At 37.2% G+C, this 27,938-nt stretch overlaps 1 protein-coding gene across 3 annotated transcripts; it reads right to left on the bottom strand.

The window, feature by feature from the left end:
- Positions 1–206: 206 nt before the first annotated feature.
- Positions 207–27,169, bottom strand: LOC135195490 (STAM-binding protein-like). 3 transcript variants are annotated; one of them, XM_064221703.1, is made up of 11 exons: positions 27,117–27,169; positions 19,349–19,453; positions 18,838–18,936; positions 16,630–16,714; positions 15,864–15,947; positions 15,461–15,657; positions 15,103–15,291; positions 6,601–6,781; positions 5,344–5,481; positions 4,738–4,953; positions 207–4,195 (listed from the first exon to the last, which is right to left on the bottom strand). In XM_064221703.1, exons 1-11 carry the CDS (start codon positions 27,152–27,154, stop codon positions 4,130–4,132), a joined length of 1,398 nt encoding a protein of 465 aa, XP_064077773.1. In that variant the 5' UTR covers positions 27,155–27,169; the 3' UTR covers positions 207–4,129. The 3 variants fall into 3 exon arrangements, with proteins under 3 accessions (XP_064077773.1, XP_064077774.1, XP_064077775.1); XM_064221704.1 differs by lacking the exon at positions 27,117–27,169 and adding an exon at positions 22,071–22,252; XM_064221705.1 differs by lacking the exon at positions 15,103–15,291.
- Between the last annotated feature and the right edge of the window lie 769 nt (positions 27,170–27,938).

Genomic DNA, 27,938 nt, shown 5'->3' with positions numbered 1-27,938 from the left:
TATGGCTCTAAAAATCTTTGCTATGGTGACAAAGGTAAGCCACAGAAATAAGAATTTAATCTGCATCAAGTATATGGTGAGGTGAAGGATTTCCACCACAGATGGATCTAATCTCCACAAAATAGGGATGCATGTGATTCACAGGATATCTTCTCGGATCTAGCTTGCTTTTGAATTTATAAGGACTTTTACAGTAAAACTATCACTTGATGACTTGTGAATGTAAAATTCTGTTCAGAAAAAGCAAAAAATTATACATCATAAAACTAAATCAAGAGAACACAGAAGCCTACAATCAGTCAATAACATTTCAAACAGCTGACATCTGGTCCTAGAATACATTTAATCTTTAGGAGGACAAAAGAAAATTATATAATTAATTCCTAAAAAAAATACATAACATCCAAAATAATTCAGATTCTGACGAATTAAGCAAATCTGCCTAGGTAGTGTAACTAGGAAACACTAAAATGATTTAGGCAAAGCTCTTGAGTTTGCTTCATCCTTATGGAGTACATAATCATAATGGTGACACAATTGAAATCTCTTTGAGATAAAAACAAAACAAAAAATATGAATAAAATCATTTCAACAAGAAATTACTTCACAAATTGATAAGGTCATACACAAGTAATTAGACTGAAAAAAATTCTTTATTATAAGATGCATCATAAATGAAAAAAAAATTACGCCAAGAAATTGTTTGGTTCTTAGTAACAATGTAAAGGTCCTTGATTTTCTGTCATGTTATGTTCTCAGATAACTATTACTATGAAAAGCATTAAATTATTCCCAACGAGTTCCATACAGATCATAGAATTACTTATTTCCTTTAAAAATTTAATTTTTAAAATATCCCATTTCCATGTATACTACACTGAATGGCAATCCCTGCAAGAGTGCAATACATATAATAAACTCATAAATCACTCAAGCTGTTTTGCAGTTTAGTTTCATAATCCTTGCACTGAATTATAGAAGCAACATGATATAGATTTATGACATTTTAACATCATGAGTAATACAATACAACTTCATATTAACGAATGAAAAATTATAACATATCTGGAAATCCTTTCAGTATATAATACAACAAAGAAATCCAATAGAAAAATCTACCAATTATTCAGTAAATGGCTTTCTAACTGACTTCACACCTTTGACATTTTTCTCATATTTTACAGCTGTTTTCCTGTATTATTAGTTTTCAATTCAATGGGATACTATTTCAGACATGACTTAATGGAACTTGGATATAGACAGCAAGTCTTATAGAGAGCTACATAGGCCCACTGTCATAAGGATTATTTGCTTAAAAATAAACTTGCATTTCTTCTAGTTAATGTAATGCATTTTTGACACAGTAATGGTGTTCTGATGATAAACGTTTTATTGAATAATGTCTCTTAAACTATTATCATCTTTCTCATATGTAGTATAATGTGTATTTTTTTTAAACATTCTACTTTTAACTTGAACTGACAATAAACTGTATTAGATCAAAACTATTAAATGTAACTTTTGAGCATGACAGAACATTTTAACTGCCCATACTTGAAGATCAAACAATCGATAAAAATATGGCTGCAGTTATGAAACGTAGATAAACATGGCAAAAGCAGGAACACAGCTGTAAAAAATGACAAAAACCATAACAGTCTCCATACTTGATGTAAGCCTTATAGCATTCATTCTGTCTCACACACTAGAAACTTGAAAAGGCATATTTGAGCAGCATGTTACAAAAAGTACTTGACATGACAGTTTGATTTTTTCCATCTCCATAAACTCATATCTAACCAAATATTGCAGGAAAAGAAAAAAAAGCCCTTCCTTTGCAACATCAACAAAATATTTTTCATATACAGTACTGAATATTACAATCGTAATTGGAAAAAGGAAACTTTTTGCATGTAATATTACCAGAAAAAAAAAAAATGTTGCACTCATGAACGCTAAAAACTCTCAAGCAAGAATGACAATCAGTTGACTTACACTTAAAGAGATTGGTCCACTTTACAAATTGAAGTACATCGGAAAAGTTTTCTTTCTCTGAACATCCTTGTACACAAATTTTTCTTCAGTTAACATAAGTAGAACTGTAAGTCCTTCCCAGGCAACTCTACATCTTCATAATTCTTTAAAATGAAACCTCCTAAGATTGGTTTTCCATTTGCAGCTATGTTAGCTAAAACATAAAGGTACTTAAATGACTAGTACCCTTACGGATTTTGCAGTTTTCCTAAAAAGCCCATGATAATATGAGTGGAACACCCTCTACGTAACACCATGGATGAATAATCGCATAACGCATACAAGAACACAGTCAACATCCATTCAGTCTGTAATATGTGTGTATGAAGCACGAGTGAAGCATCAGAGAAATAAGCTTTGACATTCTCAGCCCATTTATCAAAAACTAGCAAACTTGAATAAAAAAATTTATATTTTCACAATATTTTTGGTTAATAATAAAAAGTTAAGATTGTATATATAATGCAAAATGATAACACAAAAAATCCACTAAGCCCTGACTTAAAAGATAAATAATCAGAAATGTAATTATCTACAAGCTGAAATAAATTTCTGAGGGGTTAAATCCCATAACTATGCAAACACTGAAATAATTAGCTATATACCAATTACCATCAAATGATCCTCTATGCTATAATGTCTTATTTGAAACTGTTACTTTTAACTGGGATATATGAGGAATGAATAACCATATATGTACACACTGTAAATGGTCATGTCAATGCCCCCTCTAACTGTTATCCACTTTATCTAAATACTGCCTGGGATGGCTGGACAGTTTTTTCACAAAAAAACATACCTTAATGGCCATCAGTCTGCCATTTTGATCCTAGTCAATGATATCTTGGAAAGAGCAGAGCCATAGTGGAATAACATAAGAAAGGGAATATACAGACCTAATACAAGTACCTTTTTCCTTGAATTAACTATTAACTTGACTCTTTTTTGTCCTTTCATTTTTATCTGTATATCCAAACATAAATAATATCCATAACATAAACACAGGTATAAATACAGGTACATATAAAAAAATTATGAAGATAGTAACAGCACTTTGTACAAGCACTGAAATACAGAATTTTATTTACCAGTAATATACTTTCAAAACTTATGGGTTACTTTACTTCACAAACTTACTGAAAAGTACAGGGAAAAACAACAAAGAAAGGAAAAAGAAAGAAACTATTACATTTATTAAAGAATATTATATAAATCACGTAAGTCATGGAAATAATATTTCTGCACATTTGTTAAAGCATTTATAGTTTATGTACCTGAAACTGCAGCTTCTTCTTTTAAAAGCACATCAAGTAAAGCTAGTCCCATATGTATCAATGTAACCTGATGGACAAAGAATTGCCAGGGTACAGTGAATGGTCCACTCCCAATTTTTCTTGAACATTTCTGAGCAATATCAAAACTTATTTCACTAACTTTACATCTAGGTAGAAATCAATTTCTTGAGCAATTCAAAAATGAAGTTTTTAAAACCAATGTTGTAGAGAAGGGATGATAGCATATAGTACATGTATAAACCGAAACTCGTACAAAGATGATGTGACATGCAGCACTGAGGTAAATTTTGTTTTCATTCATCCTTATACAACAAAATTAGTGATGTAAAGCAACTACAAGTGCTTACAAAACCCTTGATATATCTATACTGTTAACTAGAGAGGCACTGTACTGTTTACAATTTTTAAGGAAAAGAAATGCCTTCTTTTAACTACATATGAATAAAAAATGCTTACCTGTATGCCACACTTTTCTAAATTGATCTGCTAAGGTTTTATCACATTATAACAGGTATCAACATAATACCAAGGCACAAAACACCTTGTGATTCTTCACAAATCATGAAGCAAATATTGTACAATAAGTTCTCTACTCTTACGATAGTGTAAACATTTTTTCAATCTCATTGAAACAAACTACACCTAAGAAATCATCAGCAACCTTATATCCAATAGAGCATAGAATCTGAAACCATAAAACTTTGAACATAAAAATTTAACAATTCAACATGGTTGACTAACACGAATATGAATCTGTGAAATACCATATATATTTCTGTACAAGTGATAGTAGTACTCACTTAAGAGTCCCGCAGGTCAATTACATTAATGGGGAGATTGTGATCCAACGTCACGTGATCTGCTTTCTGAAAGACAAGGAAATCAAAAGTACTACATATCTGATGAGTAGGATCAGAGAATCTTTATAAGCAGAGGCTGAAAAGTACAAATGATCTTTGTTTTCATAAAAAAAATACTGTTGAAATTATTTCATAAAGAGGCTTCCTAAATACAACATGTTTGGATTTCTGAGGTGCTAAATCTTTATCACATGACATAGCACTTACTGTCTTTTCAAACCAGCAACATTAAAAAACCATTATATTTCATTTTAGAAAAAGGTAACTATTCATAGACTTACAATTAAGAGTAATTCATGTGATTCCCCAGTTTTCAGCCAAAGTTGTACATAAAATTTAAGAAACATATCCTTGAAATAACAAGGATATGTTTCAAGTTTTTCCCAGTCATTAAACTTTTATGGAACTGTAAATCGATAATAAGAAAAAGAATGATAAATCAAAAGTCTTGTAAACTTATTTGACAGACTTTAAGTTAGTACCACATCTGCATTGCTAAATGCTGCTTTATAGCCTTGGAAAGAAAATTCATACTAAATGTAACCAACCTGAAATAGAGGGGGTTCTTTTGGGTGAGGATGAAATCCACTCTGTTGACAATTGGCTATAAATGCTAATCCGTGGTTGTGGGTGAGAGTGAAGTATCCTGTTTCATCATACTTCGGTGCACAGACAATGGCCACTGCTTCTGGCATCATGAGTTGGTAAGAGCAGTGAGTATGCAAATCCACACTTGATAAAAATGCTGTTTGTGTTGGGTGAGTCTGAAGAAGAGATTTTGAAAATACTAAGCAACTGAAATATTGGTAATAGGAACATAATCCTGACATGTGTAGTATACTGATATAACAAAAATAGTACTCTATTCTTCTATGGATAAAACTTGAACAATGGAAACTCAATATCATATATAAGATAGCTCTGTGATTTCAAGGAATTTAAAATATATCTCAACATATAACAGTAACAACAATACCACTATGAAATTAATTATTCTGAGTTTGTGCAGTGATATTATCATAATTATTTGTATGCACATACAAAAAAAATTAAGACAATTGCAGCAATAGATTTAGGTTACAAAAAACAAAAGTGACATCTTTCTTTGAAACAAAACTAGGTATGGAATATGGCTATAAACAATTACAACTTACATGTATCCACCCAATTGTTATAAGATCTAATTTATCTTGATAATCAAACAACTCCTCCTCTTGCTGCGTAGTACAAGAATCTGAGGTACCACATTGTTTGGGTACCAAGAGGTGTGTCAAAACCAACTTATTTTGAGCCTGGAAAAATTGTGCATGATTCTCAAAACTTGATTTCTGATAGAAAAACACTAATATACAATGTCTTTGTTAAGACGAACTCATTCAACTCAAAACAGCCTTTCTCAATCATTCCTCAATGCTAATATGAAAAGTTTCATTTACAGATTCCTGGAGTGATCGGATCAAATGTAAAATCCAGCGAACTTCTTCCATAAACATGTTGCTGTAATACCAAACTAAGCCTCAGTAAAAAATAAATTTATTTACTTTCCTCATTTTTGGAAGTTATCCTGCTAAAGGTGCAGGCCAATATTTTATTAAAGAAAATTGAAAAATCTAACAGTTGCAAAATTTGTTCTAATGTGTAGTTAAGTTATAGCATACGGTTATAGAAAATTAAGTACATATATCAAAATTCCTTGTAATTTTGTAGTTATGGATGATATCCCACACAAAATACCATAAACTGAAGCTTTTGATTTGTATTTTATGATAGTGCAATGCAACAATCCACACTTAAAACTGCTTGAACTTTAGAAAACAATATATCTCAAAACATAATGTGCAACAAAAACACAAAGAAAAATATAATATCATACAGGACAGTGGTTAAATTTATCAAATTGATACTATGTTTGTTTGTTTTAACATCTGAAAAGATTGAATCTTGGCAGTTTTTCACTTATATTAAAAATCAAAATGAAAATAATTGGATATTTTCTGAATGTCTATAATTTAAGAGAACAACATATTGCTTGAAGTTCATTATACTAATGGGTTGGTACGGTGTTAATTTCATTCATGTAGAGCACTTAATATAATATAGTGTGTGTAAGCATTTCATTTTGTTTTTAGTTTCATTAGTGGTGACAGAAATTTAGTCAAACAATAGATTTATCAGACAAAAACTAATAAATATCTTCTCTTTTATACCTGGTGTAAGCATTGGTAATAGAAAAAATATCCCAGTAAATTCATATTTTCACCTAAAACCTGTTTCACCCCATTACAGTAATGATGAAGAATCTTTCCAGATTGAAAAAGCCACCTGCTTAACTGTTTTTTTTTTTCAATACAATTTCTCATTTCCTATGGAACTTTTCATCTGTCTTGCACAAAATACACTTCACTTCTTACCAGTCTGCCAGCTAAGACACCACAGGTTTCAATATTTCGCAACGTATTTGCTTGTGCTAAATTCATAAAGTTGGACATTAAATCGACTGGAACTACCACCTCCCGTAATCCACCACTCTTCTTGCCACCTGTGGCGCTTAATAATGATGTTGGTTTGTTACTTCGATCCACTTCTGGAATGCTGGAAAAACAAAGACTGTTTATTAGAAGGCAAAATGCACATAAAGAATGAACTTTAATATGTATACTTACCGAACAATTATAGAGCCGTGATTTCCACGAGCGGCAGGATACTAAATTCAAATTTAGCGCGTCGGCGTCGCCAACACTGGTGGTGATGACGTCATCTCCCTCCACTCGCGGGGAGAACCAGGTACAACTGCCCAGGTGAATCCAATTCTTTCTGCCCGTCCGTCCACCTAAGGGGAGGAGGGTGGGGTATAATCATAATTGTTCGGTAAGTATACAATAAAACTTCATTTTAATAATGAAAATTTCATTTTTATTGTAGTGTCTTACCGAACAATTATAGAGCTGATTACACATTTATGGGAAGGTGGGATTCAGTGGACCACTAGTATTTTTAAATGGTTACATTTATTGCAATACCAGTAAACACTCAAGGTGTCTGTTTTTGTACCTTACCTTGTAAGAGAGCTACAGCAGACTGTTACTGCCTCTGGTCGGTGCTCTTCTTACTATTGTAGAGGAATTGGAATTTGACCAAAGTTAGCCTCTACAGGAGTGGAATCCTTCGTAGTTCAAGCGAGTCAAGGCTGACTGACGGAGGATAGTAACAACAAAGATTGCCCTTGCCCTGGGCTAAGACCAGAAATTCAATCATACAAAACATTTGTCACCAACACCAGATTTAAAAACATATATACCCAACCATTAAAAAAAGTAAAATCTGACCTAACAGACTGGTGAGTATCCCAGGTACTCAGTACCCCCAGCTTCCCTTGAACTCGACAACCTATTCAAGGTGAAAAGTTAGCAATAGAGGTGACGACCCCTGTGCCGTTTCTCCCAACACCATGCCAGAAACCGCCACCGGACCTAACGTTTTACAATTCTCGAAAACCGTTTCTATCTCTTTGAGATAATGACTCGCAAAAACCGAATTCGATCTCCAGAACGTGCTCTGAAGAATCGAAGCTAAAGATAAATTCTTTCTGAATGCTAAAGAAGTTGCCACTGCTCTAACCTCGTGAGCTTTAACTCTCAGAACGGAAGATTGTCGTTCTCGTACTGCGAGTGAGCTTCCCTGATAAGCTCTCTAATAAAGAACGATATAGCATTCTTAGAAAGAGGACGAGAGGGATTTTGAACCGAGGTCCAGAGCTTAAAAGATTGTCCTCTAATACCTTAGTGGCAAACAGATACTGCTTAATAGCCCTGACTGGACATAAGAGCCTTTCCTCCTCCTCATGTCCAACCAAATCAGATAAGTTCCTTACCACAAAAACTCCTCGGCCAAGGATTAGAAGGATTCTCATTTTTGGCTAGAAAGGTCAAAGATACCGAAAATACAGCATTGCCTTGAGAGAAACCGACTCTTTTGTCTATAGCGTGCAATTCGCTCACGCTTAGCAGAAGCTAGTGCAATAAGAGATGCCTTCTTAGTCAAGTTCCTGAGTGAAGCCGACTTCAAAGGCTCAAACGGTGGCCCCATGAGGAACTTAAGCACCACATCTAAGTTCCAAGCCACTGTATCTTGCGGAGCTTAGTGGTTTCGAAAGACCTAATGAGGTCCGACAGATCTGAATTGGAGGAAATATCCAAACTCGATGTCGAAAAAACCGAAGAGAGCATGGCTCTATATCCTCTGATCGTCGAAGGAGCCAGTTTCTTAGAGTTCCTAAGAAATAGAAGAAAATCTGCTATTTCTGTTAAAGAGGTCGCAGAAGTAGAGACTTTAGCACTTCTACACCACTCTCTGAAGATTCTCCACTTCCCTTGATAGAGTTTGTTAGAAGACTCTCTCCTACAACGAGCGATAGCTTCTGCAGCTCTTCTTGAAAATCCTTTCGCTCTGACAAGATTCCGGACAGTCTGAACCCTGTCAGAGCTAGAGCGGACAAGTTTTTTGGTGGAACCTCTTGAAGTGAGGTTGTTTGAGAAGCCACTTCTCTGGAGGAAGAAGTCTGGGGAAGTCTACTAACAACTGGAGAAGGTCCGGGAACCACTCTTTCCTGGGCCAAAAGGGAGCGATTAACGTTAGCGTTACATTGCTGTGCGACATGAACTGTTCAGCACCTCTCTTATTAGACGAACGGAGGGAATGCATAAGCTTCCAGACCCACCAATCCAACAGCATTGCGTCCACCGACCAAGCTAGAGGATCTGGGACTGGCGAACAAAAGAGAGGAAGACGGACTTGTGTTCCTTGATGTCGCGAACAGGTCTATTGACGGTCGTCCCCAAATGGCGCACCAAAGTCTCTGACAAATCTTGTTGTCCAAAGTCCACTCCAGAGGTAACACTTGCTGTGACGACTTAACTCGTCCGCCAGGACGTTCATCTTTCCCGGAACAAATCTCGGGACTAGCTGAACTTTCGCTTCGTTTGACCACAGGAGGAGATCCTTGGCTACTTCGTACAGAGAGAAAGACTGAGTCCCCCCCTGTTTCCGCACGTACGAGAGAGCCGTGGAGTTGTCGGAATGCACTGCCACTACTCGACCTTCTACTAAGCTCCGAAACTGTCTGAGCCCCAAGAAAATTGCTAACAGTTCCTTTACATTTATGTGGAACTTCTTCTTCCTCTCCGACCAAGCTCCTGAAGTCCGTTGATTTCCCAGTAGGGCTCCCCAACCTGTGTTCGATGCGTCGGAAAAGAACTGTAGGTTCGGGAGGATGGGTCGTAAATCTAACCCTTCTTCCAACCTTGCTCGAGAGAGCCACCACCTTAGGTCCTCTTTTATTTGATCTGTGACAGGAAAGGAAATCGAGTCTGGTTGTGTCTTCCTGCACCAAGAGGCTCTCAGGAAACTGCAGAGGTCTCATGTGCAGTCTTCCAACGTCACAAATTTCTCCACTGACGTCAATTTGCCCAGGAGCCTCATCCACTGATTGGCAGAACTTACCTTTTTGTCCAAGAACTCCTGAACTGTCTCCAGACAGCCTTGAACCCTCTTCGGGGACAGAAAAGCCCGAAAAACTTGAGCATTCAGAATCATCCCCAAATAAAGGATGCTCTGAGATGGAACCAACTGGACTTCTGTTTGTTGACCAGAATTCCTAACTTTCTGGCAAGATCCAGAGTTGTTCCAAGGTCCTTCATGCACCGACTCTCTGATTCCGACCGGAGAAGCCAATCGTCCAGATAGAGGATTCTTACTCCTAATATGTGCAGCCAGCTTCCTATCGGGGATAGAACCCTGGTGAAAACTTGAGAGAGCGGTCGCTAGTCCGAATCAAAGCGCCCGAAACTGAAACACCTTGCCTTCGAACATGAACCTCAGGTACTTCCGAGATTCGCGATGTATCGGAATGTGAAAATAAGCGTCTTGCATGTCCAGAGAGACCATCCAATCCCCCTGTCTGATGGACTCCAGAACCGGACCGGACCGAGTGGTCTCCATATGAAATTTTGTTTTCTGACATGCAAGTTCCGGGCGCTCACATCCAAAACGGCCTCCAGCCCCCTGATGACTTGGGAACTACAAAAAAGGCGATTGTAAAAGCCTGGAGGAAAATCCCCTTCTATCTGTTCTATCGCTTCTTTGAGAACAAGCGCTTCCACTTCTGCGGCTAGCGCCAGAAATTTGTCTGAGCCCGGAGAGTATGCCTGGAATGAATTGGCACAGGTGAGAGCGAGGGAGGTGAAACGAGATGGAATACGATAGCCGAACTTGAGTACTTGCACTACCCAGGCTTCTGCTCCTCTGTTTCCCATTCCTCCCAAAACAGCGCCAGCCTGGCTCCACTGGTGCAATGAAGAACCGAGCTTTCATTTGGAAGGTTTGTTAACCTTGGCCGAGGCCTTAGACTGAGGTCGCAAATTCGACTTCGGCCGAAAGAAGCGCTTGGGTTTTCTCCCTCGAAAAGGCGCTTGGGTCAGAGGAGAAACCGAAGGAACAGTCTCCACAGGAGCTTTAGGTCTCTTAGTAGACTGTGCCAGTAAACTCCGAAGTAGATTTCTTATCTAGCGCAGACGAAATTGACAACACTACATCGTTCTGGAAAGAGGTTATCTTTCACAAAGGAGCAAAAAACAAGAGAGCAGACTTCTGTTGGGACGTAACCCTTTTAGAAGCAAAGGAGCACCAAAGTTGCCTTTTCTTAAGGGTACCAAAGGCGATGAGCGAAGCTAACTCATCACATCCATCCCTAATGGATTTGTCCGCACAGGACAGAAACACCAATCCAATCCTCCGCTAACTCCTGAGAAAGAGAAGGACAGTCTTCGATCTTGGCCGCTAAAGCGCCAATAGTCCAATCAAGGAAGCTAAAGACTTCCAAAAGTTTAAATTGATTCTTACAACGTGGTCCAACTCAGGCGCTGTAAAGAAAACTTTCGCTGCGGCGAAAGCAGATCTTCTAGAGGAGTCGATTAAACTGGAGAAGTCTCCCTGGGAGGGAGGCAGGAAACTCCCAGAGAAGGAGCTTCCCCAGTTACATAAAACCTATACCTCTTACGAAGCAACTTAGAGGGAGGGTAAGCAAAAAGAGCCTTCCCTAAGTCTCTTTTCATAGACATCCATTTCTCCGTCTCTTTCAACGAATGTCTAACCGCTTTAGATAGAACAAGTTTTGGGAGGAGGGAGGGTCTGAAGTTTTCCTCCTCATCAAAAAAGTCGAAGTTGGGGAGCGCAGGGGCCGCTTTCTCAAAATAATCTGGATAAGATACCAGAAGAAATCTAAGGAGACGTGAATAACACGAGAGGTTGATGTGATCCTCCTCCTCTACTTCTTCTTCATTCTCCGATACCGCCGAAGAAGTAGACGGAACTACAACCGGATCTGAAGGTTTCGAACCACCCTTGGATCATTCATCCAGTTGGTTAACATCTCTAACTGCTTGCGCAAAGGCGCCAGAGACGAATCAAAAACAGTTAACGTAGGCTTGGAAGAGCCTAAATGTTCAGCAGGAGGCGGAAAAAACTACTTGCGCCTCGCTCGGAGCCGCCGAAATTCGAGGCGAAACAGGCGCATCAGGCGTAACAGACGAAAAAAGCGCCTAAAGAAACACCCTTAGAACTGCTAGCTACAGCGCTAAAACCACAATCTCTACTAGTAGATGGAGCCGAAAAAGGCACAGATTGAGGCGACGAACGAGCCGCTAATGGCCGCGGCGCAACCCTACTCTCAGGCTCCTTATACCGCTTGACTGGAGGAGGCGAAGAATCGGCGCCTGAACGCCTCTTTTAAGGGACGCGAAAACGGTCGAATCTCGCCAAGAGCGCCGCGCGACCGGAGACGAATCGCTTGAATCATTCGAAAGGCGTCTGACCGCAACACCTTTCCAACGCTTAACCGAGCCCTGTTGAGGCGCAACAGGCTCAACAAGAGAGGCGCCTGTCTGTGGGCAAATACCGATCGACTCCCTTGGACTTCCGGTATGTCTTCTCCCCGGTGCGGGGGAGCTGGACAGTGACCTTTGTCTAGGAGACGTGTCAGGACAGACAGACGCACCCTCAAACTACACTCTTACCTGAAGCCGCGCTTTCTCCAAAAATGTCTTAACTGAATTACCAAGTTGCAAAACCGTATTCGCTAGTACCGAAAATTTCTGATCTAGCCTCTATTCCAGACTGGCAATGGTGTCGGAAGAAACTACACGGGAAGCCGGAGAAGCGGGATTAGTAGGAGGAATAGGAGGTGTAGTTAAAGGAGACATAACAATTTGAGGAGAAACGAAGGAAACAGAAGCATCGCAAGACGAAGTAGCTAAGTCTACTTTCCCTAAGCGCTCTTTCTAATTCTGTCTTTAGCTAATTTCTCCGAGTATGAACTAAAAAACTTCCATGAGAATCAGTCCAATCACTACACTCGTTACATGTTCGATCTGCTGAACAAACTGTCCCCTACACTTAACACATTAGTGTGAGAATCATATTCTAAACTTGGATAATCTAGTTTTACATCCTGAGATGCAAAACCTAACTCCCGACGGACTAGAATCCGACATGGCAACGCCTAAATAAAAAGCAAAATAACAACACGCCAAAAAAGAGTACTTCACCAATTCCGAAGATCAATTTCACAAGAAAAAAAAGCGAAGCAAAGTCATCCAACCGCACCGACCACCGATGTTCACCGGACGCCGGCAGGAAAAGAATTGGATTCACCCCTGGGCAGTTGTACCTGGTTCTCCCGCGAGTGGAGGGAGATGACGTCATCACCACCAGTGTTGGCGACGCCGACGCGCTAAATTTGAATTTAGTATCCTGCCGCTCGTGGAAATCACGGCTCTATAATTGTTCGGTAAGACACTACAATAAAATGCTTAATTTTAATGCTTCCTAAAAACATACCTTGTATTACTCTTACACTATACGATTCAAGAATCATGTAGTTACTGAAAATGTATTAAATAGCATAAATATAGGCCCCATAACTTTGACAACCAGTGTCCCATTTGTGAAATAGGTCTACTGGATGCGAGAAAATTTTTGTCATTTTTTATTAAAAAACTGCCTTACAGGCTAGCGAGTAAACTTCATTCTTCAATAACAATCAAATTTTAGGTTACAAAACACAGTTAGAGAACAGTAAAATAAAACCATTGTATCTTGTCGAGACTTCTTAAATTATTATAAAATCCTGTTGATTCACTATGACATTTATTAAACATTAACACTCCAAAACAACACCATTAATTCCCAGGATGGAGAGATGTCCGAGCCTTCAAGGAGCAGGATCAACCCGAAGTTGGCCCTTGCAGATCCTGAAAGCTGAGATGGAAAGACCTTTTCATTTCTGTGAAAGAAAAGGAAATCTAATGACAGCTCACCGAAATTCGGAGTGGAGAGAAAAGCTGTCGACGAACCCAACCACAGTAGGTGGCTCGCTTGCCTTGGTAAACTGCTGACGGAGATCTCCTGAGATAGCTAGGCATCTGGTCTGCTGCTTTGCAAGAAAACGTTCTCGCTTTCAGGAGATACTCGACAGTCTCCGGCCGTGAAGCAACAGAGATTTTACTGCCTGGTGGAACATTTCCACATGAGGCTGGCAAGGAAGGGCCCATGCAGGATTTCTCTCAGAACTGCTGACAGAAGATATAGTCGTTCTGGGAACCACTCTGCCTATGTGCACAGGGGAATCACCAAGGACACCCTGAAATTCCTGGGGGAGGCTTATGAATAATTATAATATGTGAGGATGGATGGAAAGACGGAAGAGAGCTGTACTGCCCATGCCCCACTCCTACTAAAATGGCGGAAAGAGACGAGACAATAATCACAACTGGCCCTGCAAGTAGAAGGGAAGATCGCAATCGTCCGCCATTAAAATTCGTCCCGAACATCCCAAAACACACACATTCTGAAAGACTAAAACATCACAAAGTTCCCAGACATGTGTGAAAAGATACATAAAAACATAAATGTTAATATAAATATTTCCAAATTATCTTAAAAAACAAATGTAAAACACTAAACCACAGTAAGGGGTCCTGTCTCTCTGAAGGGGCAACACTCCCTTAGGAGACAGGCCAGCCTATCACACATAACGCAAGCGATGCCGATGCAGAGGAAAAGTCGTAGCTACTGCAAAAGCATCTGTCCCAAGGAAGGTCAACACGGCAAACAAGGAAGGCATGTCTAAAGAACGCTGACGTCCACAGAACTTCTGGGCCGAATAAAAAAAAAATAAAGCACAGGCTACAATAAAAAAATCAGCTTGGAAAAGGAGAGTGAAGTGAAACTCCGCTCTCCAAGGTGGTAAGAGAAAGACTGGCATATCGCGGGGGTCCGAGCTTGGTAGATGACCAAACATCCGCCTCGTATATGCACGAGTTGCCAGATGCCACAGATTCCTTGTTTTACAATCTTTGATTGTTTTTAACTGGTTTCCAACTAGCGCCATTAGATTATCCTATTGTTAAGACCGAAGGTTTGTTCAACGTATGAACAAAATCTGGTTAAATTCAACATACTACAGGCAGTCCCCAGTTATCGGCGGGGGTTCCATTCTTGGCAGGGTGCTGATAAGCGAAAACCATCGTTAACTGAAACTCATTGATTTATGGCACTTATGGCGCCAAATTTCGGTTAATGGCGCCTCTGTTAGATATGTTATGGCACCATAACTCTATTATTGACACCAAGCTGCCGATAACCGAAACTTGCCCGTTATGGCGCCATAAATCACTGGTTTTGCACCATAAAACCGGATCGCCATTAACCGGGGACTGCCTGTACTCTGTATTATCAATAATGATAAATTAATAAAAAACATTAACTATCATAACAATACATTCCTTTTCTTCAGTTATATCCAAAAGATGCTTTACACTATCAACATCTACAATTTGACTTTGCACGATTTTGTTTACCCGGGATGCAGAGGTTTCAATTCCCTTGATGGTATGGAAGGTAAAGATTGAATATTGCTTGATGGACTTATGGGTGAGGTGGTGGGTGAACTGAAGTCATCCAAAGGAGCACTAGGCCTGTTTGTAGGACTTCCATCACTAATGGTCAGTGCAGAGGTTGGATAGATCAAACTACCCAGTGAATTGTAACTGTTGGGGAAATAAAAACTAAATTAAAAAACAAAATCGAAGGGAATTTGCAAATTTTGAGCATCTAGCAAGTGAATGGCAAACAGTTTTTGCAATTTGCCATTTAACTCAAAGGCAGTGCATTCACTAACGATTACCCCTTCACATGGTGCATTAACAAGCTACTTACTCAGGAGGGGTATCTGACCAGGCATTTTTTGGATGATTGTGGTGGAAGGACTGCAAATCTTTTATTCTCTTCTCTTCATCCCTTATTTCTTTTCGCCTCTGGTTCTCTTCTTCTAACTGCTGCCGCCGCCTCTCCTCCTCCTGAGCCTGACGCTGCTGTTCTAACTGTTTGGCTTTTAGTTCCTCTTCAAGTCGTTTCTGTTGATAATATATCTTGAAATGTATATTCCTTTAACTCTTGTATTTTAAGAAGACATCAGTATAACTTTTAAAATTCACTGAATGTGCATCTCCATGGAGAGGTATTGTTTGCAATGAGCCTTCTGCGAGGCCTTTATGACCTAACTCATTTACAATTCTACAAACTACAGCTTAGTTGAGAACATATCCCAGCAATAGCATACCTGCTCTTTCACAATAACATTATATTCTTGCTGATATTTTTCTCTTAACAGAGTCTTCAAATTCTCAGCTTTTGGTAAAATCTCCTGTAAATACAAGAAGAATCTATTAATACACAATATCTTCTGTGATCAGAGCAGTAAATAGTGTAAGCAACATTTTTGAAAACAAAGTGCTTTGAATAAACAGTCTCACAGAATAATTCCTTGAAAACTGCAAACAAACTTACAAAATGATGGAATATTTTAGTCCTTAATGCAAAGCTAAGTGTTTTCATGATATAAAGTTCAAAGTACACAAGCTAAAACAGTAAAAAAAAAAATGGGTACCTTTAATAGTCATAACTTTAAAATTTGCACTTCAAAAAGTGTAAAATATTAAAACAAAAAAAAAAAAAAAACTGTATTAATCTAAGCCCTCCCTTTGCCAAAATATTTACTCTGACTTGCCAACTAAATAACATATTGTATTTTTGTTTGACATTAAGAGGGCCCTACTTTTTAAACATTCAATTGCATGTATGTGATAAGTAAAAATGTTCATGGCTAAAAGTAGACTAGTAAACAACTTTAATACAAATGTTTCCATTTATTAATTATTACTGAACCCTCCTGATTCTCTACTGGCTTGCATTGCAGTTGAAGCTTGGGTGTTGCAACAAAACAATCATTTCAGAACCTACTGTGTTCAGGGATTTTATGATATCTAACAAGAAAAACTAATGTACAGTACGTACAGTACTAATTTTACTATAGTGTTAATACTCACCTTCAGTTTTTTTGTATTATTAGTTTTATCAATGGATGAGTGTCCTGAGAAATCAGGATGGCTTCGAATTTTCTCCAAAAACAGCCTGAAAATAAGAACAATATTTTTTCCATAAGCACCAAAAATATTTTAACATGAAATGTAGTAAACGAAAATAATGGTACAAATTTTCATCAAGCCTTTAGCTACTAAACACCATCATGTTCGATAATATAAAAATGACAGAATCTTTTTCACAATACTACATGTCAATATTTACAACTATTCATTATCTAATCTAAATATCAGATTTAAATTTCCATCTGGTCAAAATATTTAAACAGGATGTGGTCTTCATCCTGCCACTTACCTACAGTATATAAAACTATTCTCCTCGATACATATGAAACGCAACCCAATCTTTGAGATCTTATTTATTTTAACCTCTTGACACTACCTATCAGCAACTCCCTTCAATGTACATTCCATCTGTGAATCTCAGTATTCTGTAATTACACCTCTTCAAAAGTTCCATTTTCTATGGATGTTTCCAAATCTGCGCTGAGAAAAGCATTACTTCACTGCCAATATACAAACCTCACAGGTTATCCACATAGAATAAAGCAGTAACAGGTTTCCCTTTGAATATTCCTCAAATTCTTGGCATACGTATCTGACAGTCTTCACTCTAGATACTAATCTTATTCTACTATCGTTAACTCAATTAATCTTTCTGGTAGCCTCATTTTTCTAATGCTCAACATCCACAAATAACCTTTCCCTTTTCACAATGTATTCCTACTGTAGTTGCCTCATTTTAAAAAGCGCCTCAGGTATTGATTTCCTTGACATGACGCTAAACTCACAACTGTTAACCTTAACCTGTACATATTCACTTCCTGTCCTCTAACACATACTTCAAAACTTTTGTAAGATGTTCCAGCATTTTGATTCCTCAAAACATCTCATAATGTAATGCATTGCCTTTTCTTTCATACTGCAGATTAGTTTAGCAATATCATTCCCCTCTCTCCTGGTCTCATCTAGCTTTTTACCATATCTTCACATGCAGCACTGTAACCTGCTAATTAATGAGGGCTTCTTGCTTGTTTTTAGCAAATCACTCATTATTCAAGAAGGCCTTTGATCTTATCCTTATCATCAAGTAGTTCAACTTGAAAACTGAGTCGCATCGATATTTCTATAGGGCTTACGTTAAGGGATATCAATGAGGAGAAAAATTGGAGTAAGGTCAGGATAAAGAAGATGGACAGCTAGGTGGGGAAACATAAAAGGGACCAGTTGAAAAGTAAAACAAAATGTCCTATGGCTATGGGCTGACAGGGAAATGCAAAAAACTTCAGTGAATATCATCATCTACGAATGCTAAGATTGTGGTACTACTCCTTTATGGAGTAATGGCTCTGGAGTATTTTGTGATCTCCTGCAGGGCACTACTAATCTTTTCAGATGTCTAACTCCATTTATTTGTTTGTCATACCAACATCCTCCTAGTTTTAATCATTCTCTTCATTTAGCTTAAATTTGTGGTACTGTATGTACTATCTCCTGCACTATGTTATTTTCATTTTTTTAAAACTCTGATGTCTCTATTTTTATCATTCATACACTTTGATTATTTTGATCTTTCCTATTTTCCTTATCTACTTTTCTGTTACACTAATTTCATCTCTTTGTTCCCATAATAATTTAATTTCTTCCAACTCTTCCTCCTAGCCCTTATCAACTACCTCTAGACTCCCCTCCTCTTCACATTAATAATCTTATCCTCATCTAAAATACTCATAAACCTTTGTCTCCTGCTTCCTCTCTGTTAATACAGTAAATTCCAAACACAGCCTCAACAGAGCAGTTCAAATGTAAATCACAACAAATTTCCCTTTAAGAACTATTAAATTATAGTTTAGCATCATTAGCAATTAAAAATGTCACATAATAAAAAATAAGGTATATTAAAATCATCAGATTTACAAATTTCAACAGATCTACTGTATTCCAACATCACCACTTTGGGCATTTGTAACTGAGACACGTTACCATGTCTTGCGCTTCAAGGTGATAATACTATTATTGTGATAAAAACTTTGTCCCTTTGTAAAGGAGACTAATTTCATTTTAGACTAAAACATAATTCTCATTCACATATGACTTTTCAGAACACCTAACTGAATAAAACACAAGCAAACTGCTTACTCTCATTATACTTACGTCATGAACTTCATATACAAGATAAAAGCACTCTCAAAGCAGCCTTCATCGGCATAAACGTTTGCCATGCGAACCATTTCCAGCCCCGATCTAAAATACCTGAAAAATCAATGTTGAAAACTTTTGCAAAAAGGAAATTTCATGTATACATTAAGTAAATACATATACTATATATAGCATACAGCATATCCAATGTATGAACATTAGCATTAAAAAAACACACATCTGGATATCAAAATAAATATATCTTGAAATTTATAGACTTAAATACAGTAGCCAAGTAAAGGCAACAAGAAGAGCCAAAGAATGGTGCCCGTATGGGAACATATCACTGAACCCAATAAATTTCTTTTATAGTTTTATACATAAGGATCCATCTATTGTAAAGAGTTCATGTTACACAGTTTATTAAATCTAATCAGAATCCTTCTCAAAAACCTATGGCCAAGGTTACTGATTCCTAGGCTTCACAATCACCTCCCTTAAAGTCAACATGCCAAATTAAACCTACCTTCTAAGTGGTATGTTGGGGTCAACAACTACATCATTTCCCTGAGTGCACAATTGCTTAATTCGCGCCCCTGGCTCTAAGTGAGAAAAATCTCGGTGAGACATCCTGGAAACAAAGTTAAAATATTTAAATAAGAAGGATACTTTAATTAATACTAAATACAAATGACAAATGTTTACCACTACTAGCCATGTGGAGTACAAACTTTTTCACATTTTTTGTCACAAGCCAAAATGTTTGTCAATTATTTCTTTTCAAGTTTAAATAACTGGTAGCTGACAATTCGTGAATATCCATTGTTTTCTTTAGTACATAATTGTTTAAAAAAAAAAATGTACTTATTAAACAGGGTCACGCAAATGCTGGGCACTAGTAGTACCTACTCCTAATCACACAAAATAGAAGTTAACGAATATTAACGCAAAACGAGAGAGACGAATTGGAAAACAAGTGAACACAAGTACAGTTGTGAAGAAGATGGAGAAGGAGGTCAGGGGTCAGGTCACATCACATGACCCAGGTAGCATTAGGATTTTGTTTTCAGAGATGAGTCAAGAACAGCTGAAGCTAGGTAAGTGCGGAGTACTCCATATATGAAAGCGTAAGTCCGTATGTTAGGAAAAATAAATTTTTTTGAAAATTTGGTATATTACGACTCAATATTCAGTCTTACGATGATGCAAATATTCCAAGTACAGTTGGTAATGAATACTGAAACAGGTAGGCTAATTGGTCTGACATAAAACACAGTAAGGTATGTACACTGATTAGGTTAAGGATATGTACCCTAAGCTGAAACAAGGGCAAGAACCTTATCCTTTAATAGGGTTAAGTTTCCTAACAGGTAAAAGTACACAAGAAACGTAACTCGTAACCTGAATAAGCCAATTTAGATTGACAACATATCCTCTGATCAAAATTATTCCAAAACTTGTAACACAAAACAAAGAAATCAAATACTATCTAAAACTTGTAACACAAAACAAAGAAATCAAGTACTATCCCATTTTTATCATTTCTAAAAAAAAATAAGTTATATCATTTACTCCCTTATCGACTCATTGCTTTTTTGGAAAATCATACTGTTGGTCATAGACAGATATCCAGCGTAATAAATGGCTTTAGTGCTTGGATGATGGAAGTAGTAGTGTATAGTTTTATAATCCTTTTGAATTTTGAGTTAAAAAAAGTATGAAAAATTACAGTATGTAGTATATATGATATCAGTTACTGGGTATATTTTCAATTATTATAAGCTTTGACTTCCTTACTACAACTTGCAATATGATTTTCATCAAGTAAGAGTACCCAATACTGCATCAATATGAAATTGACCATATACTGTATGCAAAATCTTATTCATCCGCTATTGATGGCGCATGTTCTTGGTTACTAACGGCAAGAGTTCTTAGTTATTAAAGACAGGGTTATAGATAGGTTTCCCGTGGCCAAGATTGGCATTTATAACAATTATTACCTAACATTACTCTCTCTTAGCTTTTGGATGCATAGGTTTAGGTTCTAGGAAAAGAAATGACACATTACAAGTTCATTTTACATCACATGAGCGCAAAGACGGCAAATTCTTAAAAAAGGAAAAATCTGTTTTAACTTCAAATAACAACATCTATTAAAGTACATGTATATCAATAGTGACACATTCCAGTAGGCCTATATACATAGATCAACCAGGTGGTTGGACTGGAAGGACATGTGAGAGCTAGACGATCTGTTGTGAGCGGCAAGAAGTGCCAAAGCAAGAATAGCCTAGGCTGAAAATATCAAATATGTAATGCATGAATTCGATTAAGTCAGATTGGTCAAACTTTATAGAATAGTTGCGTAGCCTGATTCCAGCCACTCAACAACTGGGACAGGTTCCTCCTTCCCTATTATGCCAGGTCCTGAACTAACCAGATATTACCTACCTAACCTTATTTAGGGTTACATGCCCTCACATGGCTTGGGAGGACAACTGCAATAAAGGAGGTGACGTGTCCGAGCCAGCGAATGGCTGGAACCAGGCTGCGCAACTATTGTACAGTTGTACCGTCAGATTACGCTTTCAGGTAAAACACTAATTAGGCCTAGTAGATGATTGATTTTCCTAAAACCAAACGACGGAAAAGTAGTTAAAGTACCTTGCAATACGGTATGCAAAGCAAGGCGTGGCAATTTAATCCGCTTCGGTAAAAGCCAACTTTGGGAAAACCACCTTCATAGGCCTAGTCAGTGTCACTTTGGAAGACGGTAGAACATTGCTAGCCTAGGCCTGGGTAACCTAAGCAAGTCTGCCTACTGACCTTTTATTAGGAATAACTAGCCTGGAGAGTTTACGTTATTTAGCCTAATTAAACGAATCCCTTTGATCTGGAAACGGTCTATGAAGCCTTTAGTCCTGGTAACGGATGCTATAGGCCTAGGCTAGGTCTAGCAAACGACGGTCTAATCAAAGCCTAGGCCTATCAGGAGATACAGCAATCTAATTTACTAGTAATTGGTTTACGAGCTACTATGTCAATATATGGCAAAATTAAAGGCAAAAATTGAAAGAATTATCATAGGCCTATTAAGAAACAAAAGCCAGCGGGTATTCTATACCCAAAATACCCTTTACAAAACCGGTAGGCCTATACTAGACTAGATCCCTACTTTCTCCTTTCACTTTAAAAGACATTAGGGTAAAAGAATAAATTGGCGAAAATTCCTTCGAAGGACTGACCTGGTTTTGTCGGTTCTTCCAGCAAATCACGTCAGCAGCGCTGCCTCCCCTTCCCTTGACCTGACATCTATTTGTTGACAAACGATCAGCTGACACCTGACACAGTGAGTGAGGTCACCCTAAATATGCCGTCACAGAAAATGGCATAGACATAAAAACTTCCACAAAAGGGCATACTTCGGTATTCTGGTCGAGATTTCAAATGACTTCATCGTCAAAATTTACGTTTATTTGTTCTTTTTGCTTATTCTGAAATCTATTGTAGGAAATACAAAGCTTTTCTGGTTCATTTAGACTTACTACGATTTTATTTTTTTTGCTTGTTCTGTGACCTATTCTTGTCAGTTCAAGCTTTCACTTTTTCATTTTACTATTATTTTTCTTTAGCTACTTGGGTAATATATTCTGCCAAATTCAAGTTTTCAGTTCATGTTATTTGCGTATTTTACGATATAAATAAAATTATTTATTTGGGGTTTTATAATTTTCCGAAATAACGATGACGCTTTCCTGACGCTCAATGTTGCGCCATAATTTTTAAATTAACTTTTGTTTATTCTGTAATCAAATCTAACAAATATAAGCTTTCAAATTGTGTTATCATGATTATTTTACGATAAGAATTACAGACTTTACTGACGTCTTATTATTTTCAGAAAAACAATCCTTCCACGTCCCAAATACCAGCGACAATAGAAGGAAAAGTTGCGCCATTTCCTGACTGTTTGTTCTTTAATTTATTCAAGATTATCCACAGAACAAGGCCGTCTTCCTTCATCTATTTCATATGCAATGCTATTCATGTTATGTACGTGAAGGTACGGCGAAGTTCCAACTGCAATCATACGGTAATGGTTGCAGTTTCCAGTAACGATTATATTGCTTTGCCGATAACATAACACCAAGTCACTGCAGTTGACATTCGTCATCATGTTTGTTGGTGCGTGACTCGATCGCCCAAGGTCTTTGGTATAAACAATGTCTTGGGTACTGTTAACAATGGGAAAAAATAATGTTTTTTTTTTTTTATAAAGTTACAGACATTTCATTATATATATACTATAGACAGATTGTAAAGAGTTGTTGCTATGTTCTTAATATCCTGCAAATCTACGATACCATTTTTCAATTTTTCTTTTTAATCTTTTAGGTCTATCCCCGGTTTTATATACTGCAGGCAATAAATAAAGGTATAAGCCACGAAGGAAAAATAAACAACTCCTTCGTGGCTTATACCTTTATTTATGGATTTATCACGTTCCAAACTTTCGTGATTCAGTTATACACTGCAGGCAATAAGTTTGACATTTTTGGTGTGCTATGAGCAAGTTAATTGACACGATCTTTAATAATTTTGGTATAGAATTTTCCTTAAATTATGTGTCATTCCTACCGTAGATCTAATCATCTGCTTTATGTATTTTGCCATTGCGTTGTTAGTTCTGTTTAACTAGTGCCATTTTATCACTTGAATCGAAATAACAAAAAGCAACTTCAAATAAAAATTTCATGGCTACATTGGACCCCTTTCTTGTAACCAAGAAGTTCTAATTTTTATAATGTAGCTGACCGAAACTTAATGATATATTAATATACAATGTAATTTTACTTACGGGTGTCTTATAAAACCATGTCAAAACTACAATAAATATCGAAATACTTAAATACCCAGCAATGGCCAATTAGACCAATCGAAACATTATTTATACATATTTATACAAAAGGTTGAAAGGAAGTCCCCTCTGAAATTATAAAAAAAAAAAAAATTCTTAATAAAATATTAAACTAATGGGAAACATACAGAAAGGTGGAGGGTTCTACATTATCTAAGCAAACAGTATTTAAGATAAATAAATGCGTTAACTTCAGAGGTCACCACCTCATAATATCTCTAGGGATGCGATGTGTAAAATGCGGTGTATGAAGCTGTTTTGCCACACGGGAAAGGAAGATCCCTGTTATAGTTGAACTGGTCAAGCCGAAAGCCTTTTGTTCAATATTATACATAGAAGAAAAGCGCATCTTCATATATACGAAGTTCAAATTCAAATTCAAATTCAAAAAGTTTATTGATATACATCGAATGGAGTGTAGCAGCATGCTGTTATACCCACCTACAAAATTAAAAAAAATATACGAGGTCATCTGGTTCAGAGTTTGTTGATTAAGCCTAACTATATTAGCCGAGATCTGGTCAGAAAAGCAACAAGACCCACAGTTTCATTTAGGAAAAAGGAGCTGGAAGGAGTTGAAAATCAGCTGAACACCAACTTGATCTCGCTACGGGCATCTAAAATATGTCCATGATGACTAAAAATACGTGAATGATGACTGACACTGAGTTGCAAAGCCAATAAAGTGGAAGAGAATAAGTGACAGGCACACCAGATCGTACCCTAAGAATTAAAAAGATAGCATGATTCAAAAATGATATCCTACGTCATCAGTTACTGATCATAAGAAAATGCGAAAGCTAGCTCCGTCATTGACATATCCCAGAGAGGTGCTCATAACATTAGGCCTATAACTGCAACCAAATAGCAAACTCAGCATTTAAAATGGCTGACTAATACAAGCTTATGATCAGGTCCTCACATGATTAAGTACATACCGTTTTGCCTGTAATTAAAAGGAAAACTGGTAACAGTTCTGATAGATTTAGCTTCCAAATCTTCAAACACAGGGAGTAACAAGTTTATAAGCAATGTCATTCCGAGGAAGGAGAATTTTACTGAAACAAACCAAGGTTGTCTCCCCATTCAAGAGAAAATATCCAAGGTTGAATTTAAAAAAAAGTATTGCATAAGATGCAGCCAGATGGAAATGTATGCATTTGAAGATGATTGGGAAAGAAAGGAAGACAGGAAGATTTGTCAATAGTAAGATCTTTTGAACGATTTGGACGAGAAGAAGACAGTCACAATTTGGTATGCTTGTTATTTTGTTGTTTTGCAAATCGACTATAGATGTTGTTAAACTAGCCTAGAACAAAATGGATGATTTCGCAAAAATCAATATACCTTGTGTTATCATACATGTTATTTCAATGGCAGTGGATACCTAAAGACATGACAACCTAAACCTAATGCTGTCATCAGTTAATAACATGTGTTACGAACTTACGACCGGGTACGAACATTTATGTCGCATTATCGATCGCTAGTCGCAACCGTGGTGCTGAAATAATTCAGAGAGAGAGAGAGAGAGAGAGAGAGAGAGAGAGAGAGAGAGAGAGAACTCAAGTCTTTTGCTGACGTATTATGTGGTCGATGGAGGTGATTACAAGACGATGATGCCTTAGTTGTAACCGATCCTCGGTCGAGTTCTATTGTCACGTAACACGTGTGTTTTCACCGTCCTTGTTTACCCAGGAGGCTTATCTCCAAGAAGTGGTGGCAGATATAGGCCTATTTCTTTTCGTTCGACAGGCCTCGGCAGTAATATTGGGCTCTAACGCAAAATGTTAGTGTTTGGTGTATTGTTGTAATAAATCACACCTTCCTATGTGCCTGATATCTTATATGTTTTGTTTAAATCTTCCTGTGTTATGGTACTAATATGCAATTTAACCTAAAGGTCTATACCATATATATCTATATCTATGGTCTATACATTTCAAATCTTTCTATGCTCCATCGGTATTTCTCTCAGTAATACGTAAATTCCTTAAATAAATCCTTAAAATCCATAAAAACCTACAAACTGTTATATATAGATTTCGGACTAAGTCTAAAAAAATCTATTTAAGTCAAGTTGTATGTCTGAAGCTCTGTAGAACAGGGTGAATTCCATATCATTAACGGGCATTCCGATAGGCTGACATGTATGTATATATAACGCACGCAGCTTCCATCACATCAGTTATCCATAACTAAACAGACAAATGGCATATTTGCACAACATATCTTCAACTTGCACAAACTCTCACACTTCTTGGATGTTCAGAATCTTCTACAGATTTCCCTCCTCTTATGTCCTGGGACTTTCAAACACGCATCTTTTTCACCAGACTGTGAATCTACTTACGTACTTTCTGTCACTACATCCAAACCTCAATAATCTCTCTCATTTCCTTTCCATTCTACTTTGTACTGATGAATAATCGAGTTTTTTCCTTTCAACTTTAAACCACCAAAAGTTAAGTTGCCTCCACATATCTGCACCGACGACACAATTCTCTTTCACTGTAGTAATCTTTCTTTTTATCTCGTCATTGACATACTTGGTCTTGATGCACAATCATTCTGTGCAATTATTCAAACTAGATCGGCAGACATTCAAACGCAATTAAAAACTGTTAATTAATCTTATTCCTGTGCCTAGACCATGTTCACTTATTTCTTTCTTTCCTGCTTCACCGGATATGTCTCATTCAGACATCTAACTAATCTCTTTACTATATAGACAGCATTAATCTGTCATTACCAGTCACGCACGCTTTTGCTCCTTGTTTTGATTTAATTTAGTTTTCCCTAAGAACCTCGACATCTCACATTCTCCATCAAAACACATTGTGTTACATTTCTTATGCACATTAAAAGCCAAGAAGTAGAAGTGTAAGGTGTGTAGTACACAGATTCCCTGAACTTCATTTTATCAGTTGATAGAAGTGCACGTTTTGACATTATCACAGTCAATTAACAGTTCGTAGTTAAAATTAATATGGCCGATTTTTTTATATATATATAAAACCATCTATCTCTTCCCAGGCCTTGGAGTACAGCGCAAATCACCATGAAGGTCCGTCAATTCTTCGAAAAGGTAGGCCAATTAATTTGTCATAATATTTATTTAAATATGTTATGTGTAAATATGCTACAATACTAATAAGCACGGTTTTAAATAGAGTTTAAATAGAATTTTTGGCAAATCTAACCTCCCTGGACCATGTTACAGGCTAGCCTAGACTAGGTATACCCCAACTTTTGTAAATGGTAGGCTACTATATTTCTCAAAGGTGCCTTTATTATGAATTCTTGTTATCCAGATACATTTTTATAACTGGGTTACTGTCTAGAGAACTATCCAGATATTTCCTGTACTTACTTAAGCTGGTCAGTTTGTTGAAAGCGGCAATTTCCCATATTGTAGGCTGTACCATCATCCTGGTGTCTACTGTCTACTTATGTTGTCAGGTTAAACTAGACACTTGACAGCAGAGGCCCCATGCGCCGATTTATTTCGTAGATGCAAACATTTGGTATTGTCCATCTTGCTTTATTTACTAGTGCTTTCTTGGGTGGTTTTGGGTTGGAAATATCCCTCAAGCGTGACGTCAACACCTAGAGGTTGCCTTCATAGTGAACATGTAACCACATAACCATGGTGTAACTGACAGAGGTAGTTTGGTCTGACTGTGAATTTGTATGAAATTTTTTTCGTCTTGTGGAGAGAATTACACTTTTCATGCATTAAGTTGATCAGGGAACGTGAAAGCGATAATTCGACACCTGGCTGAGTTTGGTTGTTGGTGCTTGGGTAACCAATTGTCTTAACGTTCGAACTTCGAAGCTTATACCAACGATCAAGTTGATTAACAGCTAATCGAACGATATTTCTTGTGAAAACTAATTTGTCATTCTGCAGTTATTTTTTTTGTTTCTCGAAAACGTATAGAGGAAAAACAGTGCTTACTTTTATCGTAATATGTAAAATGGAATTAATTTTTCGTCCCATGCATGAAAAAAAAAAGAAGTTCAGTTATGCTGGGATTCTGATTTGTAAACGACGAATTATGGGACTATAGAAAAATCCGTGACACAAGTTTGAGAAAACAAAAGGAAAAGACGGAAAAACTAGAGTAACAAAATAACAACGGAATAACATTAAACCTATACAATGACGAGCAAAACTAACATCACGAACATT

This window comes from Macrobrachium nipponense, chromosome 16 (assembly GCF_015104395.2).
Source record: "Macrobrachium nipponense isolate FS-2020 chromosome 16, ASM1510439v2, whole genome shotgun sequence".
In the NCBI taxonomy this organism is placed as follows: domain Eukaryota; kingdom Metazoa; phylum Arthropoda; class Malacostraca; order Decapoda; family Palaemonidae; genus Macrobrachium; species Macrobrachium nipponense.
The sequence above is the reverse complement of the archived record's forward strand: the minus strand, read 5'-3'. Positions and strand labels throughout refer to the sequence as shown.

What these genes read in the sequence shown, in the direction of transcription:
- LOC135195490 (XM_064221703.1), bottom strand. Translation starts at nt 27,154, where the DNA reads ATGGGAAATTGCCGCTTTCAACAAACTGACCAGCTTAA. An exon ending in ATAATACAAAAAAACTGAAG is followed by an intron (nt 15,948 to 16,629) that starts GTGAGTATTAAC and finishes TTGTATTTACAG; the next exon opens with GAGATTTTACCAAAAGCTGA. An exon ending in AAGAACCCCCTCTATTTCAG is followed by an intron (nt 4,196 to 4,737) that starts GTTGGTTACATT and finishes CTTGTCTTTCAG; the next exon opens with AAAGCAGATCACGTGACGTT.